At 39.3% G+C, this 19,608-nt stretch overlaps 1 protein-coding gene and 1 non-coding gene across 3 annotated transcripts in view; both read left to right on the forward strand.

Moving 5' to 3' along the window:
* Window positions 1-19,608, forward strand: part of LOC105181424 (Molecule interacting with CasL) — a 288,317-nt gene that overhangs the window by 239,619 nt on the left and 29,090 nt on the right. For both annotated transcript variants that reach the window (XM_025307902.1, XM_025307903.1), the window contains one exon: window positions 1,696-1,949. In XM_025307902.1, the coding sequence (XP_025163687.1) occupies window positions 1,696-1,949 (254 nt within the window). The remainder of the gene's footprint in view (window positions 1-1,695; window positions 1,950-19,608) is intronic.
* Window positions 15,415-15,487, forward strand: TRNAA-GGC (transfer RNA alanine (anticodon GGC)). The gene has a single exon. It is a non-coding gene; the product is annotated as a tRNA-Ala (tRNA).

Here is a 19,608-nt window from a genome sequence, read left to right on the forward strand (position 1 = left end):
GAAAATCTGTAGAGCACCTCCAGGAGATTGAGAGTTTCGAGTAAGTAATCTACCAGGCCGCCGCCGTCGGCATCCGTGATTGCTTCTTGTTCTTTGCGATATAGAGATCGAACGGCGAGTTTACCGTTGCTCCGGTATGTTCTCTGGAACGATTCTCTTTTGTACCGTCTTTGCGATATAAAGATCGAACGGCGAGTTTGCCGTTACTCCGGTGTATTCTCCGGAACGATCTTCTTTTGTGCCGTCCTTGCGATATGAAGATCGAGCGGCGAGTTTGCCGTTACTCCGGTGTGTTCTCCGGAACGATCTTCGTTCGTGCCGTCTTTGCGATATAAAGATCGGACGGCGAGTTTGCCGTTACTCCGGTGTGTTCTCCGGAACGATTCTCTTTTGTGCCGTCCTTGCGATATAAAGATCGAGCGGCAAGTTTGCCGTTACTCCAGTGTGTTCTCCGGAACGATCTCCGTTCGTGCCGTCTTTGCGATATAAAGATCGAACGGCGAGTTTGCCGTTACTCCGGTGGGTTCTCCGGAACGATCTTCGTTTGTACCGTCTTTGCGATATAGAGGTCGAACGGCGAGTTTGCCGTTGCTCCGGTGTGTTCTCCGGAACGATTCTCTTTTGTGCCGTCTTCGCGATTTAGAGATCGAACAGCGAGTTTGCCGTTACTCCGGTGTGTTCTCCGGAACACTCTCATAAATATATTTCTTTTTGTTTCTTTCTCTCTACTTCCTATAGGACTCAGAGTACGTAAGGATCGGTACGAGGGCAGAAAGAGTCGTCGCCCACACCTACCGACTGGCCGGCGGGGCCGCCGGCCCGGAGTAACTTCATCGGCAAAGCGCATCGCGACCTCCAAAACAAAAAGAAATCGCCTAACGACCGCGACTAGTAGGACCAGGGGATCAAGCCGTAAGGCCTTGCGAACCTCTCCCGTCATCGGAAATCACGCGACGAAGCGAAGCGAGTAATTACGACGATTGACGAAACACAAGCGCAAGACTTACGCTCGACGCACGGCCTACCTATTGTGTGCGCACCACAAGCGATAACGCGGCACGACGCGACGCGTTTTTACGCAGTTTCTTATGTACAGCGAGAATCAGACGAGACGAAGACTCGGCATTTAAATCCGAATAAAGGCCCGCGCGAAATTGCTATTTCAGCCACCGCCCACGAGTTTTCTTCCCCCATCCACTGTACCTTCTGTGTATTAAAATAATTACTATTGACGAGTCGACAGTCACGCATCTAACCGAACCATCGTCACGGAATACGGCCGTTCGCAGCGACGACGAGCCGAAGCGAAACAACGCCGCGCATTGAAGCGGTACCCAAACAGTGGGGAACCTCGCGAAAATAACACGCGGTCGTTGCGTGCTGAAACGATAAAAATAAAGCGTCACTGTCTACAAACATCGACCGACTTCGATTATTCACCCAGATCACCTTCTCCTAATAAAACTTCTGCGCGCGATTCGCTAACGACGATCGCGACGCAGGGGCGGATCGAAGAAGAAAAGCGAACCCGGAGGCACGGGCGTTACATATGCATATATTTTAATATTTATTCTTTGAAAATATGTACTTTTAATTGTCTTATCAAATAATGTTATTTGTAAGAATATTTTAATTAGCATATTTTTGAAGCACCTAATTTTTTAATGTTAATATCAAAATATTATTATTACGCAGATATGAAAACTGGCGCTCAGACTCAGGTTCATCCAGATACATTGCTTCGTTGGCTGCAGAAACAAGTTGCATTGTATGATAAAATTCATATCGAAGACATGGGTGTCTCCTTCAAAGATGGCTTAGCTATCTGTGCAATTATTCATCGATACCGTCCAGATCTAATCGATTTTTATAATTTAAATACTGAAAACGCTGCGAAGAATAATCAACTTGCCTTTGATATACTGGAAAAGGAATTGGATATAAAGCCGGTAAGTATGTTATGTTTTTAATCTATTAGATGTAACATTCTGAAATAGAATTATATTTCCATTTGTAATATGCACATATAGTTTGTAACATTACTTTTTTTTATTTAATATTACTCTGTAATTTTATAAACATGTTTATATTATATATACAGGATGTCCCATTTTAAATGTCCACTCCAAATATCTCTTATTTTTGATTTTAGAGAAAAATGGTTCAGACATGTTTAGTATGGTTTCGAGGGGGCCATAAAATGGTACCATTGATTTAACCTTGAAGAGTCATTTGAAGGTCACGTGAAGGTTACCTCAATTTTTTTAGATGGTATCCCCTATTTTTTATTACATATTCTTATAGCTGACCTCGGGAGCTTCCCAAAACACCATAATCAAATGTTTTTTGGTGAAGTACTTCTCGAGTTATAAAGCTCCAAATTTACAAAATTTTGATAAAAATACAAAATATTTCGTAAAACATTCACATTCCGATAGTCTTATCTTACATGATCTAACCAGTCAAGGCAAGATCAGAGCATGATCCAACCAGTCAAGGCAAGATCCGAGCATGATCCAGCCAGTCAAGGCAAGATCCGAGCATGATCCAGCCAGTTAAGGCAAGATCCGAGCATGATTCAGCCAGTCAAGGCAAGATCCAAGCATGATCCAGCCAGTCAAGGCAAGATCCGAGCATGATCCAACCAGTCAAGGCAAGATCTTCTTTTGTGTATAATTACTTAAAGTGTTCAAAAACTTGGCCATTTAATTGTATGCATAGCTCTAGTCTATGATGAAAGTCGTCTCTAACTTTTTCAAGAACACCTAATTTTTCATTAATATTTCTGCAAGCCTGTCTGATCCGGTTTTTCATATTTTCAACGATTGTAGGCTTTTGCGTATAAACTATATCTCTAATGTAGCCCCAGAAATAAAAATCTAGGAGTGTCAAATCGGGTGATCTTGGGGGCCATTCTTGAACTTGGCTGCCCATACCAATCCACCTATTCTGGAACCTATTGTTTAAATATTGTGTAACAGCTCGAGATCTATGAGCCGGTGCTCCATCTTATTGGAACCACATTCGTCTGAGTAAATCATTGTCGACATGTCTCAAGAGGTTGGGCAGGTCATCTTGAAGAAATCTTAGATAGATTGCCGCATTGAGATTTTCTTCAAAAAAATATGGACCAACAATAACATCTCCTAGGATGCCTGCCCAAACGTTAATGGACCACTGCCGTTGGAACTCTTGGCTTCTCTGCCAATGTGGATTAGCATTTGAATAATAATGGCAGTTATGTCTATTAACGCCTCCTCTATTACAAAACGTGGCTTCATCAGAAAAAAGCGTATCAGCAATGAATCGGGGATTTTGTTGGATTTGATCTTGAGCCCAGTTACAAAAGCGTACACGGCATTGGTAGTCCCTCTCTTCCAATTGCTGAGTTAGATGAATGTAATATGGATGAAACTTGTTGAGCTTGAGCACACGATTGGCTGTTGATTTAGATATACCGTGTTGCCTCTCAATTTGTCTCGTAGAGATTTGAGGATTCAAAGCAACGGCACCTATAGCAATCAATAATGTGACTTCATCAGGGCTCGATTTTCGCCGGTTTCTTCTAAGAAAACCCTGTTCAGCTCTGTCGCTGAGTCTTTTTTATTACTTTCCTATCAGGATGGCGTCTGTCTGGAAATCTTTCAGCATAAAGCCTTTCTGCTGCCGAGTAATTATTCCTGGCCTCAACCAAAATGAGAATGCGAATCATGTCCACAATTTCATTTGGTGGATAAGCAGCGATAATTATAAAGAAAAAAAGCGCCAAAAAACCAAAAATTCCTGTCTTATCAAAAGAAAGTTAATGGATAATAATATGCGTCTGTCTGAGACTTTGCCAAAATACCGACAGTTGCCCAAGTAAGAAATTTGAAACAAGCCTCTTGATATTTGTTTCATTAAAAGAATTTACAATTGCACTTTCACAATTGTTACAGTTCATTGATTATCAGGCAAAACAGGATCTCGTCTTGACTGACTGGATCATGCTCGGATCTTGTTTTGACTGGTTGGATCATGTTCGGATCTTGCTTTGACTGGTTGGATCATGTTCGGATCTTGCCTTGACTGGTTGGATCATGTAAGATAAGACTATCGGAAAGTGAATGTTTTACGAAATATTTTGTATTTTTATCAAAATTTTGTAAATTTGGAGCTTTATAACTCGAGAAGTACTTTACCAAAAATCATTTGATTATAGTGTTTTGGGAAGCTCTCGAGGTCAGCTACAAGAATATGTAATAAAAAATAGGGGGTGCTATCTAAAAAAATTGAGGTAACCTTCACGTGACCTTCAAATGACTTTTCAGGGTCAAATCAATAGTACGATCTTATGGCCCCCTTGAAACCATACAAAACGTGTCTGAACTATTTTTCTCTAAAATCAGAAATAAGAGAGATATTTGGAGTGGACGCTTAAAATGGGACACCCTGTATATATAAAATATTTTTATTTTATAGTGTGAGATTATGATTTTTGTCATTTAGTATATGTGATTTTATAGCAATGTGGCAAATAGAAAAAAATAAATTATATTAGTTTGTATTTCTAGTTTGTAGAAAATTAGTAGATTTGCCCATTCATTTTTTAGTCGCTCACTCCCTGTTTTCAGAACGATTAAGTTGGCGCTATGATGATATTTTAGTACTTGGAGTCGATTATCTGATGGACTAATGTCCTCTCAGTTTTCGAAGTGATTATTCGCCCCTGATCTCTTTGCCAACGCTAAACTGTCTTATCCATAATGTAGTATGGTTTTCGGTTGTCTTTGTCCTATAATCGATAAATCAGTAGGCTAATAAATTGTCTGCCAAACTAAGTTGAATCGAACTGACTTAAGTCGAACTGATTTGAACTGTGACTGAGCAATTTCCAAAGATTGACAGTGACTTTCTATACGTTTTTGCATTTTGAGCTTTTCATAGGCTCATCGTTTACGATTAATAAACGGATATTGTCGCACGTTCTTATATTTGGATATTCGGTTGCGTTTTGATAATGCGCTTTGGCGGCACGATCGATTGCGTTCGGACTAAGTCTGTTTTGCCCAAAAGTTGATGTAAGGTACATACACGTTAATCAGCGTGAAGATTAGTAAGCGGTGGTCAGTGCGGTTCAGAGAGGATGAGTTGTATACTAGTAATCTGGCTTCCAGCGCATCTTACAAGGAAACACGTGGAAGTGTCCTGCATCGATTTTGATAAACTTGAAATATGTAATAATTTAGACAAAAATGGGAGATATGAATTTTTTATATATGCTCTATCAGTCTTTTAAGAGATGAAATATTTTGAAAAAATGTCGATTTTTTTCTTCCGAAACATGCATAACCATACACATACACACACGCACACGCACACGTACGCACACGCACACGTACGCACGCGCGCACGTACGTGCGTACTGTTACGTTCCTAACGTATATTCGTATCTTTCCAGCTCTAGTCTGTTTACCTACATATGTCTTGAACATTCCTATCCCTTTTTAAATATTGTTTTATGATCATACCTACTTTTATGACCCCATCTCTTTTTTTTTATAGTAGTTTTCCTCTAAACTCTCTAAACTGGAGACTGACGAAAGCGTTCGTCAGTCTCCAGTTGTCTTCCTTCCCGTAAGGAACACCTTCCGTTCCTCTCGTAGCGTATATTTAAATATATGTATATACATATATTCGAATAAACTCGTCTCTCTATAAAAAGTCTCTCCCCTATTCACGAAGAAATTATTATAATCATTACATTTCGAACGTAACATCTGTTCGGTTCCTTCCATGCACGAAAGTATTATTTACCATGACCCGACAGCCGCCACTTCGTCTCTTCAATCTTGCTTGTACGTTCAAAAATCTTCTAACAACATCGAAAGAAACCTGTAGAAGCCTAACTTAACATGTAGATTGAATAAATCAGCATTATAAAGTGAAAGAACGTCGAAAACATCGATACAAAAGAAAATTCGCGATTGCGGCTGCAATTTTGAGTCTGCCATATTGAAAAAAAGAATTGGGAAGAAAACTACCCACATATTTTTAAAGTACAAATGTTAATAACACAATCTGTGCAGTTTCCGGTGTAAAACAAAAATTTTTTCTACAAGAAATTAGTGATTTTTGTAAAAAAGAGGCTGAGAAAAGCGACTTTTTGTCTAAATTTGTCAGAAAACAATAAAAATTGATATTTTTGGGTTTTCTAAATGGTCAGATCGTAAAGAGCGGACCCGAAAACCCTTAGAAAAATTATTCCCAAAAAGAGTTATTGACGATTTCATTAAAATCTGTTAGCTCAAAGTTGGAGACAAAGTTTGTAGTATTCAGGTGTTAATGAGTTAATCTGTGTATTCAAAAACAGGCATTTCATAAACTTCAATAGCATTCACTTTAAGCCATCGTATCTTTTATAATTTTGACTTTCGGAATTTTTGCCACAGGAAACTTTCGATCGGCACCACCTAAACTACATTTTCATAATTGTAGTTGATTTGACCGAAGAAACTTCTTTCACATAAAATGTGCGGGGTCCTTTCTCTCGTTTGGGCAATACTCAAGAACATGCTTGCCACACATCAGTCCGCGTCGGTGGCTCGTGTGTGACTCTCCGTCTTTTATTATTCGTTGTTCAGGAAGATTACTCTTCAATCCGTGGTGCATAACAATATATTCCCACACTTTGTCTTTATGAAAATATACAGGATGTCCGGAATGTGATCATTAATATTTTGTGTACTGGTAGAACTCGTTAAAACAATTAAAAAAGTCCTGTGCCATTTCACAATTTTTTCAATATTTATTCCGTAATTAATTAAAATGTGTAAACGAATGAGCGCACAAGAAAGCGAGAGGACGGGCTCTGTGTATAAGAAGATGGCTTACTTCGCGCGGCGAGAGGCAACCGTAAGCGAGAAGAGGCGTGCGCGCGCGACAAGAAGCGAGCGCAAGCAACAAGAGGCAGCCGCCCAGCGCTCTCTACGTGCTCATTGGCTCACATGTTTTAATTAATAATTCGATAACTATTGCCAATTTGACATTATGGTACATGACTTTTCTTTTCGGCTACACCCAATCTACCAGTACACAAAATATTAATGATCACATTCCGGACACCCTGTATACAGGGTGTTTGATAGCTGATCATGCAGACGAAAGTTGGAGATAGATTGGGTGTAGCCGAGAAGAAAAGTCATGTACCATAATGTCAAATTGCCAATAGTTACCGAGTTATTAATTAAAACGTGTGAGCCAACGAGCGCGTAGAGAGCGGAGGGCGGCCGCAGTAAGCACGTAGACATTTGATACAGGCGGAGTCAATGAGTGGCGGTAGGCAAGTGCACGTGGCGAAGGGCAACGTAAGCGACAAAAGGCGATCGCGCGCGACGAGGAGCGAGCGAGCTTTTTCTTTATAGCTTTTTCCTTATAGCTCGCTCGCTCCTCGTCGTTCGCTCGCTCTTCGTCGCGCTCGCTCGCCTCTTGTCGCTTGCGCTCGCTCGCTCCTCGTCGCGCGTGATCGCCTCTTGTCGCTTACTTGCCCCTCGCCGCGCGTGCTTGCCTACCGTCACTCGCTGACTCCGCCTGTATGAAATGTCTACGTGCTTACTGCGGCCGCCCTCCGCTCTCTACGCGCTCGTTGGCTTACATGTTTTAATTAATAACTCGGTAACTATTGCCAATTTGACATTATGGTACATGACTTTTCTTCTCGGCTACACCCAATCTATCTCCAACTTTCGTCTGCATGATCAGCTATCAAACACCCTGTATAAATAAAATGTATTTATTTGTCCTATAATTATATAAACTTTACAAACTCTTAATAATTCTAAATACTTTATTTTTACACAATGTCTTATTACAAACAGTGCAAAAGTATTGCGCCAAAAAGTTTTCTTATGCATAAGAAAAATATATTATTGAAAAATAATAACAGAAAATGTCAACGTTTTTTTAAACTTAATACTTTGTTGTCATGCCTTTAGAAGCAATTACTGCAGCCCAAGGCGAGGCATTGATGCTATTAAATTAGAAATGCGATCTTGAAGTAAATTTTGCCATTGAGTTTGCAAATCTTGCCACAATTCAGCTTTATTGGAGTGTTTCTTATTTCCTGTACGTAGTTTGAGTTCTTGCCACAAATGTTCAATAGAATTTAAATCCGGCGATTGCGAGGGCCAGTCAAGAACTCGCATTTTTTTCACTATGAAAAATTCTTTTATTAGTTTTGATAAATGTTTGGGATCGTTATCTTGTTGGAAACCACGTGGCATGTTTCGAGTTGCATGTGGCAGCATATGCTGTGTCAATATATCTCGATACATTATAGCGTCTATAGTACCCGTGATCTCAACCAATGGACCAACTCCATTATAAGAAAATGATCCCCAAACCATCACGTTACCTTCACCATGTTTTACGGTAGGAATTTGGTATCTTGAGTTATATCTTATGCCTGTTGGACGTCATATATACTTTCTACCGTCACTTCCGAATAACTGAAATTTTGACTCGTCAGAGAAAAGTTCTTTTCACCAATCAACTTCAGTCCAATGTTCAAATTTCCTTGGAAAATCTAATCGAGCTTTCTTATTTTTTGCACTAATTATTGGTTTTTTTACACCAGCACGTCCTAAAAGGTCTACTTCCTTTAGACGTCGAAATATTGTATTTCGACTAATATCAGCAAGATTTTCTTCTCGTAGTTCTCGAGAAATATCCATGGCAGTTTTTCTAACATCTGCTATCGACTTTCTTTTAATTATTTTATCGACGCGCTTTGTAGTTTTGCAAAGTCTACCGTTTCGTGGTTTATCAGTTAGAGATTTCGTCAACTTATATTTAGTAATAATCCTGTTTACAGTACTTTTATCAATTAATAAGCAATTAGCAATTTCGCGAGAAACCTTTCCTTGTTGAGAAAGATTAATCACGGCTTTGCATAACTGAAGGCTTATATGTTTCGGCATTGCGGTAGACAATAGACTGAAATTTAGTTAAAGCAAATATTTACGAAGGAGTTTGCGACGTGATTTTCGCTCGCCGTTGGCAAACTGCCGTCGGTCCACGCGCCTCGGTCGTCCGCACTTGCACCAAAGAGTTGGGCGCCAGGTGCAGCGGGCTGCACCGTTCACCAACACGAAACGGTACACTACCCAAGACCGAGACACGCGAATTCGACGGGACCGGTAGCTCCGCGGTATTTTACAGTCGGTAGACGGGAGGGTTCGATCGGGAGTCCGGGATTTAGTCGGGAAGACACAAGAATCGAGACGCGCTTCGCTTATCTCAGTCTTTATTCTTTTCGGGGACCGGCACGATCCGACCCCTCGAAACGGTACACTCCGCGAGACGCTCTCGCGAATTCGAAACTTGCTCTACGCCGCTAACTAATACGAGATACGGTACGCCCGGGATACCGAAATAGTGAAGCAGGTGGACGGTCTTACAAAGTCGGGAACCTCCCGGCGGCGTGGTCCTTCGCTTTCCTTCCGCAACTCGCTCCTACGCCACGTAGCCACCCCCGGTAACTCCCTGGGCGCGTGGAACTCCACCAGAGCCTCTCCTCTCGCTCCCGGTAGACGATATTCCTCTTAGTTCGGTATTAGCCCGACACTTCTTTTTCTCAGCGATATCTTCGATACTCCAAGCGGTACTTTTCTCGCTTTAGCCGACAACAGACTAACGATCCCCGAGATAAGAGATAGGAGAGAAGAGAGAGCGAAGACGGGAGTTCGCTCTTTTATTCTCCGCCAAAAACAGTGTCGCTCCTTTCTTCATTGTTGTGTCTCGCTACGTTTCTCTCCCCGTTCCTCGTTTCATCTCCCAATACGGGAATCCTTCCGCGGATCTTTGTTGTTGATCCGCGGAACGGGTCTTGGTCTCACTCTCGCGCGTTCTCTCTCTCGCTCGCACTCCCGCTGTCGTGTCGCCTAGGCCGGCTTTGTCTAGCCGGCGTTCACGTTTCGAGCACGGGAACGCCGACCGTTTGGTGCGATATCCCTGCAGGCCTGTGGACAACGAAATCGGCAGCGAGAATCTTTCACTACGATACGGAATCGATAATAATATTCGTAAAGAAGCGCATTCACCTGGGGTGGCGGTCTGGCTGAGGGGTGTCGTCCTCTTCCCTCCTCCACTGGTCCCTCCGGTCTTGATGGGCGGCGCAGGAGGTCCAGGGGCACAGAGCTCGGGGACGCGGGACCGTTCCACCTGCGCGCTCCTATTATTAACACTAATTAATGCGGGGGAGGGCAAGGCGGCGCTCCCCCCTCCGTAATACTCGCGCGATGTACTGTTCGCCCCCCCCCCGCACCCCTACGTAAGGGCCGAAGGTTCGGCCTGGGACGGGCGCCTTTCCGGCTGCCACGTCACAAGTTTCATAAGAAACATAAACAAATTGGACTCATAAAGTCACAACAAGAATACGGCTCAATACTTTTGAACATATGTAAATATCATATGACTAAATAATTAGAAACTATGTAATTTCAAAATTTTGTAACTGTACTATTATTTGTAAGAATGTTATGTCAACTATTTTATATAATTAATTTTTAGAGCAAATCAATATATTGTCATGTATCTTAAAAAGACACTATGGCTCGAAACTTTTGCACGCCACTGTATATAGGTATATGCAATACTATGCCGCAAAGGGTTCAGGATAACTATTGAAGTTGTGCATAAACCTTCATAAAATACAGAAAAGAAATATCAGAATAAAAATATAAGTAGCTTTTCAAAATTGAGATAAATAATTTTGGGCGAAAAATAATTATATACAAAAGAAAATGAAAAAAGAATATACATTTTTTTGCCTTCCGTGCAACGTTACAATCTGTTTAATAATAAGAAACTCCATAATAAGAAACTCCAGTGAGTAGCCTCTTGGTCTGAAAAGTGAAATTAGTTAGAATTTAATCCAGTGATTAATATTTTGTGGTTGTTCTAATCTAGATAATTCTTAAGATTTTAACAACGTCAAAAGGTTCTATCTTTTGAGTTGTTTAAATTCAGCTTAATCCTTGATTAATAAATTACTCGCGAGAAAGTTTGAATGTTCTTGTAATCTTTTTGGTATCCTTCGATAGTCAATTTGATTTCTTTTTTTACAATGTTAATTTTTAGGTTATTAAGAATGTATTTGTTGTTTAAGTAATACGGTATGTCTAACATGACTGTAATACGAGTTTTGATTCGTAGTAATATATAGTTTTGATTCGAAATGGCTGGACTGACGAAATCGCTGTTGCTGGCTGAATCTCACAGTTAGATACTGTATGTCCAAATTGGTTTGAGAATTATTTTATAAATTGTTATTTTGCTATCCACTGATAATTTCTTTCCTATTAACCAATATATATTTCTTAGTTCTGCATCTAGTTTTCTCTTGGTCCAGATATGTTTCCTCCAAGTGAGTCTACGATCTATGTATATTCTTAAGTATTTAGCGTCATTAGCTTGCGATATCACTTGACTATTTAGTTGAATTGATGGACAAGTCTTTTCTCTTAGGGTAAAGGTAACCTGAATCGATTTGCTTTCGTTTGCTTGTATATGCCAATTTTGGTACCATTTTTCCATTTTAGTTATAATTTGTTGTAATGTACTTGAAGCGGATTCATGATTTTCATGCACAGAAAGAATGACAGTGTCGTTCACGAATGTGGCTGTCGTTATTTCTTTGTTGATGGGAAGGCTGGCCGTGTAAATTAAATAAAAAATTGGCCCGAGTATGCTTCTTTATGATACGTTCAACATGATAGGGTATAATTTGGAATAGTTAGAAAAATTTTTCGAAGACTTTGGAGATTACAGGAAGGATATTTATAGGCCTGCAGGATTTGTAGTCGTTCGGGTTTTTATCTGGTTTACGGATTAATATAATCTGTGCAATTTTCCACTGTCCAAGATAAAAACCTATTCTTATTATTGCGTTGAAGATTGCAGTAATTACTGTCTTTTTGGGAATTTTTTTTAGAATTGGAGCTTTGATGATATCATAATCTAATGTTTTTCTGGAGTCAAGGAATTATATAACTTTCTATATTTCTTGGGGACTTATTGGTTTTATGGGCGATTCGAATTGAGGAAGTCTTCAACGAATCTATAATTTCGCTTTCTTCCCCTTTATTAGTTACTGAGTGAGGTTGAAATATTTGGTAAAGATGTTTTGCAAATAGGTTGGCTTTTTTTATCGCTCCTGGTCCATATACCGTTATCTATACACAAAAGAGGAACGTGGTTTATCGGGCGTTGTAAGTTCTTGGTTACCTTGTACAACGAATAATTATTGCTCGCTGTGTGAGATAGATTTTCTAAATATTGTAGAGTTTTCTCCTTTGTGGTGTCTAATTATATCTTTAAATTTTTGCGAGCAATGATTGAATTTCTATTTGTCCCACAGTAATCTGGAACGTTTGCCAAATTCGCCTTTCGAATTTGGGTTTCTCTTCTATCTTTTTCTTAATAATCATAGAATATGTGGTTTGCATCGTGCCTTGTTTGTTTATTGTGAGAGTAGATTTCCATATAACTGAAAGGATAGTCTTATTAAATAATTTCACCTTCTCTTCGATTTCACTTTCAGTTTTAAGAAGTATCTTAAGATTGATATTGTTAGTTATATGTTGTTGGAAGATATCCCTAGTATATCGGTTAATAAGAGAAGTCTGAACTTTTTTCTTGATTACTTAGGTGCTAATTAATGCGGAGAATGATCAGAAGACAAATCCGAATAAGATTCAATTTCAATATAATTATCAGTGGTGCCCTTAGATATAAAGAAATCCAATAAGTCTGACGTTTTATTCCTGTCGGTAGACCAGCATGTTAGTGGCCAGTTCGTCAATGGAATGGCATCGAAGGCTATTGATTTGCATTGCATTTATAAGTTGTCTTCCTCTTTAGAGTATAAGTCTGGATCCCTAGTATTGGTATTTTGCATTCCAGTCTACATCGGAGATAAATTTTGGACCTAGGTTTATGAAATATTCGTTGAATTGCTCCTTGCTGACTATGTGCTTTAGTGACTGATATTGTGATAGTGCCGTTTGTTCCCTCAACTACTATTGAGGTTGCTTATAAGAAATCTTTATCATAGTTTTGAAATAAATAATGTTTTATTGTATTTTTAATTAAGATTCCTGTACCGTCTTAAGCATTTTCTGAAAGGTAGTTGGTAAGGTAGCATGCATAGTTTTTTAATTTAAAGTAATTCTTATTGGTGAATCTGGTTTCAGAATTTAGCATAATATTGATTTTATTAATTTTTATGAAAAGTTCTAAGTCCTATCTCCGACAGGCCGTTGACGTTTCATTGAAATATTCGTAAAACTGAATTTGTTTTTGATATTTTAAAATGTTGCTGACTAGCTAAATCATTCGATCTACCATTTTATTCATCACTTTTTTAATTAATATTTCAAATTTGTTGAAGGCTTTTTCTAGGGTTTGTTCTATATCAATGTTTTGATCCCATTGATTATTGGATGCTTTTAAGTAACGGTATTGTTGTATAGTTTTACTGCTTGTAAGTATAAGTAATTTCTTTTTAAAGGGGTAATTGCTTGTCCGTTAATTTCTTCTGCTTTTGTTGTTTTTGAGGTTGTATTGAGGTTCTCCTGTGTGTTTTAGATATGACCTGGTTTTTATACAGTCCTATTTTAATATCCCATTTTAATAGTACATTTCGATTATCATTGCAGGAAGTGTTTGGATGGAAAAATGTTTTAGACAAAAGTTGTATGGTATCGAGGGGGACATAAAATGGTGCCATTAGTGTGACCTTGAATAGTTGCTTGAAGGTCAGGTGAAGGTCACTTTCAATTTCTTAAACGGAACTACCTATTTTCCATGACATATTCTTTTAGCTTACATCGAGAGCTTTCTAAACACTTATAATAAAGTACCTTTTTGTTAAATACTTTTCAACTTATAAGGCAAGATCGGGGCACGGTCTGGCCGATCAAAGTAAGGCGGTAAACGACCCAACCAGTCAAGGCAAGACCGATAAACGACCTAAAATCCAGAAAACGATAGAGAAAATTTTACGTCAAAACATATCGTTCTTCGGACTTCTATTCAACACACGTTACAGACAATTGTTAGTGTCATCACGCAGTTTCTGACCTAAACAAACATTGGAAGTTTATTCATTGTAAGAAAAGCAGTCAAACGTATATTATTATCTACTAACTTTTTCTTGTTAGGATAGAAACTTTTTGTATTAAGTCTATGCATAATTCCGTAGCGAAAATCGAATAAATTTCAAACGCAAAATATTTAGCAAATAAAGCAATTTTAATCAACTAAATATGTTCCATTCTGTTCAATGACTTTCTGCCATCTCTTCACGAGCTTCATTATCCCTTCTTCATAGCAGTCCTGAGATCTTTGGGCAAAGAAGTCATCCAAGTGGTTTTTGAAGGCGTCCAGGGAACTGAAGGTTTGTTTTATTATTCAAATTCTGTAGCGCCCGGAACAAGTGATAGTCTGAAGGTGCAAGGTCTGGACTATACAGTGGGTATACCAAAACATCTCACCGCCGCAATAACTTTTGCTGAGTCATCAGAGAAACGTATCTAGCGTTGTCCTGGTGGAACATAACGCTCCTTCTGTTTGCCAATTCGGGCCACTTCTGATCGATTGTTCACTTTAATTTGGTCAGTATTTGGTCGAATCAATCGTTTTATTGGGTGGCAGCAGCTCATAATAGACGATTCCTTTTCAATCCCACCAGATACAGAGCATGACCTTCTTCGGGTGTAATCCAGCCTTTGCGACCGTTTGAGCAGCCACCCCGTGCTTTGACCATGATCTTTTTCGACCGACATTGTTGTAAACAATCCATTTTTCATCGCCAGTGATCATCCGTTTTAAAAATGGTTCATTTTGATAACGTTTGAGTAGCAAATCGTAAGCTGAAATTCGGTCCTTAAATTCTTTTCGCTCAGTTCGTGCGGCACCCAAACATCAAGCTTGTTTACCATCCCAAGCTTCTGTAAATGTCTCGAAACAATTGATTGGTCAATGTTGAGGTTATGTCCGATCTCTATAGTCGTCAAATGCCGATCGGAGTCGATTAAAGCCTTGATTTGATCGACATCAGTAGTGACAGGCCAAACGGGCGAGAAGCATCTTGAGGATCAAAATATCCACAACGAAATTTTGCAAACCACTTCCGACACACACTTTCGCTTACGGCATTCTCTCCGTACACAGCGCATATCTTTTTGTGAGTTTGCGACGCGTTTTTTCTTTTCGGAAATAAAAGAGCGAAATGTACCGAAAAAACAATATACACCGAAATTAACAATGCCTCTCTCTGTAGTCGCCGTGCGCTCGAGATAGCATTAGAGATGTCACTTCCGAACGACATCTCTCAACGTTATCTGGGGAGGGGAGAGTGTCGTGAGCGTGGAGCGTCAGATAGCTCAGTGGTCTAGAGCAGTCGCCCGGCAAGCGAAAGACCCGGGTTCGATTCCCGGTCTAGCGACTACCGCGCTCTCGATATTTTTCTCTCCTCGGAACGAAAAATGAGATGCAGGTCCCGAACGCACGGCGTCCCGTCGCCACCTAGTACGCCCTCCTTCTTTCATGGTCAAATGCCGATCGGAGTCGATTAAAGCCTTGATTTGATCGACATTAGTAGTGACGGGCCAAACGGGCGAGAAGCATCTTGAGGATCAAAATCTCCGCAACGAAATTTTGCAAACCACTTCCGACACACACTTTCGCTTACGGCACTCTCTCCGTACACAGCGCATATCTTTTTGTGAGTTTGCGACGCGTTTTTTCTTTTCGGAAATAAAAGAGCGAAATGTACCGAAAAAACAATATACACCGAAATTAACAATGCCTCTCTCTGTAGTCGCCGTGCGCTCGAGATAGCATTAGAGATGTCACTTCCGAACGACATCTCTCAACGTTATCTAAGGAGAGGAGAGTGTCGTGAGCGTGGAGCGTCAGATAGCTCAGTGGTCTAGAGCAGTCGCCCGGCAAGCGAAAGACTCGGGTTCGATTCCCGGTCTAGCGACTACCGCGCTCTCAATATTTTTCTCTCTTCGGAACGAAAAATGAGATGCAGGTCCCGAACGCACGGCGTCCCGTCGGCACCTAGTACGCCCTCCTTTTTTCATGGAGAGGAGGCATTGTTTTTTCCTTCCATGTTCAAAATATAATTAAACTTCGTATACGTTACGGATCTCGATGAATACTTTCTTAAAATGTCACAAATTTTAGTTTTCACTTAACCACTTGACTGTGGATGATGTGTATAGCCGTATGAAAAAGTCGTGCCACCAGTGTGGATGACGTACCAGGTGTGTCGGTAATTCCTTTCCGGTTTTTTCGCTAAAGAAAACATGTTATTTACAATGGATAGTTAAAATATATTTATTCAAAGTATTGGCCATTTGATTCTATACATTTTGCCCATCTCTCAGGCAATTTATGGATGCCATTCCAAAAGAACTGTTTCTCCTTTGAGCTAAACCATTCATCGAGCCATTTTTTAACTTCTTCGAAATCGGCGAAGTACTGCTCTGCAAGCGCGTGCCCTATCGATGCGAAAAGGTGGTAGTCGGATGGAGCCAAGTTGGAGAGTACGGCAGGTGCGATAAAACTTCCCATCCAAGTGATTTCAACACTTCTTTGACTGGTTTTGCAGTATGAGACGGCGCGTTGTCATGCTGCAAAATCACCTTATCATGTCTTTGAGCGTATTGTGGACGTTTTTCGATCAATGCACAGTTCAAATTGATCATTTGTTGTTGGTAGCTCAGTTGGTGGATCAGTATTAACTGTTTCTCCAGGTTTCAACAGTTCATAATATACGACACCAACCTGGTCCCTCCAGACACAGAGCATGGTCTTGCGACCAAAGCGATTTGGCCTTGCAGTCGATGGGCCGCCTTCGCCAGGTGATAACCATGATTTTTTTCGCTTGGGATTTTCGAAATAAATCCATTTTCCATCACCCGTTACTATTCGATGCAGAAATGACTTCCTTTCATACCTTTGAAGCATCATTTCACTGACGATTTTTCGATTTTCCAATTGCCTGTCATTCAATTCATGTGGCACCCATCTTCCCATCTTTTGGATCTTTCCCATCGCTTGTAATCGTTCACAAATTGCTACTCGGCTCACATTCAACTTTTTTGCCAATTGTTTTTGAGTTTGTGTTGGGTCTTCATCCAATAACTCCTGCAATTCCGCATCTTCAAACGTTTTCGGCCTATCAGGACGTTTTTTGTCTTGAACGTTGAAATCACCACATTTGAATTGTCGAAACCACGTTTCACATGTTCTTATGGTTGGAGCATGCTCACCGTAAGTCTCTACCAGCAAACGATGACTTTCAGCGGCTTTTTTCTTTTGATTAAACAAGAAAAGTAATGCGTGCCGCAAATGCACGTTTTCAGGCACAAAACTCGACATTTTCAAAAAATTATTAATCTATAACGCTGTTATTTTGGCGGAATGTAACTTGTGTAGTTTTGAGGTTAATGTCAGTAGAATAAAATGACATATGTATCAAATCATAACGTTGCATACTTATAGCTAGTGACATCTGTTACAAAAACCGGAAAGTAATTACCGACATACCTGGTATATACACGCATCGAAGAAAAAAAATAGTAAAACTATTGTTTTCCGCATACAGGTGCGTATCTATATATTTTTGGAGTCGCTGAATCCGAATTTGATATCGAAATTTCGAAATTCAAAATGGCGGATCCAACATGGCGAGTCAAAATTATAAAAATAATCGGATTTTTATGAAAGTGGGTATCTATATGTTTTTGGGGTCGCTGAATCCGAATTTGATATCAAAATTTCGAAATTCAAAATGGTGGATCCAACATGGCGAGTCAAAATTATAAAAATAATCGGAATTTTATGAAAGTGGGTATCTATATGTTTTTGTGGTCGCTGAATTTGATATCAAAATTTCGAAATTCAAAATGACGGATTCAACATGGCAAGTCAAAAGTATAAAAATAATCGAATTTTTATGAACGTGGGTTCTATATATTTTTGGGGGCGCTAAATCGGAATTTGATATCAAAATTTCGAAATTCGAAATGGCAGATCCAACATGGCGAGTCAAAATTATAAAAATCATGAAAATCAAATTTTCAAAATTTAGTTCCGCCGTTTTTAATTTTAAAATTTTGATATCAAATTTGGATTCGGCGATCCCAAAAACATAAAATACCGACTTTCATTAAAATCTGATTATTTTCATAATTTTGACATACAATGGTCGATCCGCCATTTTGAGTTTTGAAATTTTGATATCAGATTCGGATTCAGCGACCCCAAAAATATATAGATACCCATTTTCATAAATGTCCGATTATTTTTATAATTTTGACCCATATTGGATGCGCCATTTTGAATTGCGGAATTTTAATATCAAATTTGGATTCAGCGACCCCAAAAACCTTTATTATATCATAAAGAATATCATATATCATAAAATATCATAAAGAAAATTCGACATTTTCCCCAACATAAAAATGGCACGACTAATACATTTCTGCCTCCACAGTCAAGGGGTTAATGTACGGTACTTCATATGTTTGACACATGTGCGAGCGGAAAGCAACTGCAAAAGAGCTGTGTGAACTTAACACCTGACTTTTTAAAAATTAACTTTTCTGCATAAAAAAGGTTAGATTTTCGTATGTAGTTGTTTGTAGTAACATTAATTTCGTTTGTAGTTCTACCGTCTAAAAAATATAAAAATTTAGAAAAATGACACCCACCCGACTTTGAGATATCTCAAATCCGCTCTCGCAGCCTTCTTTAGAATCGTTTGTAGTTGTTTGTAGTGCTTTCCGTTTCGTTTGTAGTTGAACCGTTCAAAAGTTGTAACAATTTAAAAGAACGCCCAAGAGGCGATTTTGTCAATTTTTGAGATATCTCAAATCCGCTTTCGCAGCCTTCTTTAGAATTGTTTGTAATTGTTTTTAGTGCTTTCCGTTTCGTTTGTAGTTGAACCGTTCAAAAGTTGTAACAATTTAAAAAAACGCCCAAGTACGATTTAACGACTCAACTACAAACGAAACGGAAAGCACTACAAACAACTACAAACGATTCTAAAGAAGGCTGCGAAAGTGGATTTGAGATATCTCAAAAATTGACAAAATCGCCTCTTGGGCGATTTTTGTAAATTGTTACAACTTTTGAACGGCTCAATTACAAACGAAACGAAAAGCATTACAAACAACTACAAACGATTCTAAAGAAGGCTGCGAAAGCGGATTTGAGATATCTCAAAAATTGACAAAATCGCCTCTTGGGCGTTTTTTTAAATTGTTACAACTTTTGAACGGTTCAACTACAAACGAAACGGAAAGCAGTACAAACAACTACAAACGATTCTAAAGAAGGCTGCGAGAGCGGATTTGAGATATCTCAAAGTCGGGTAGGTGTCATTTTTCTAAATTTTTATATTTTTTAGACGGTAGAACTACAAACGAAATTAATGTTACTACAAACAACTACATACGAAAATCTAACGTTTTTTATGTAGAAAAGTTAATTTTTAAAAAGTCGGGTGTCAAGTTCACACAGCTCTGCGAACGACATCTGTTGAAATTTCGC

Source organism: Harpegnathos saltator, unplaced genomic scaffold (assembly GCF_003227715.2).
Source record: "Harpegnathos saltator strain DR-91 unplaced genomic scaffold, Hsal_v8.6 scaffold130, whole genome shotgun sequence".
NCBI classification, from domain to species: Eukaryota; Metazoa; Arthropoda; class Insecta; order Hymenoptera; family Formicidae; genus Harpegnathos; species Harpegnathos saltator.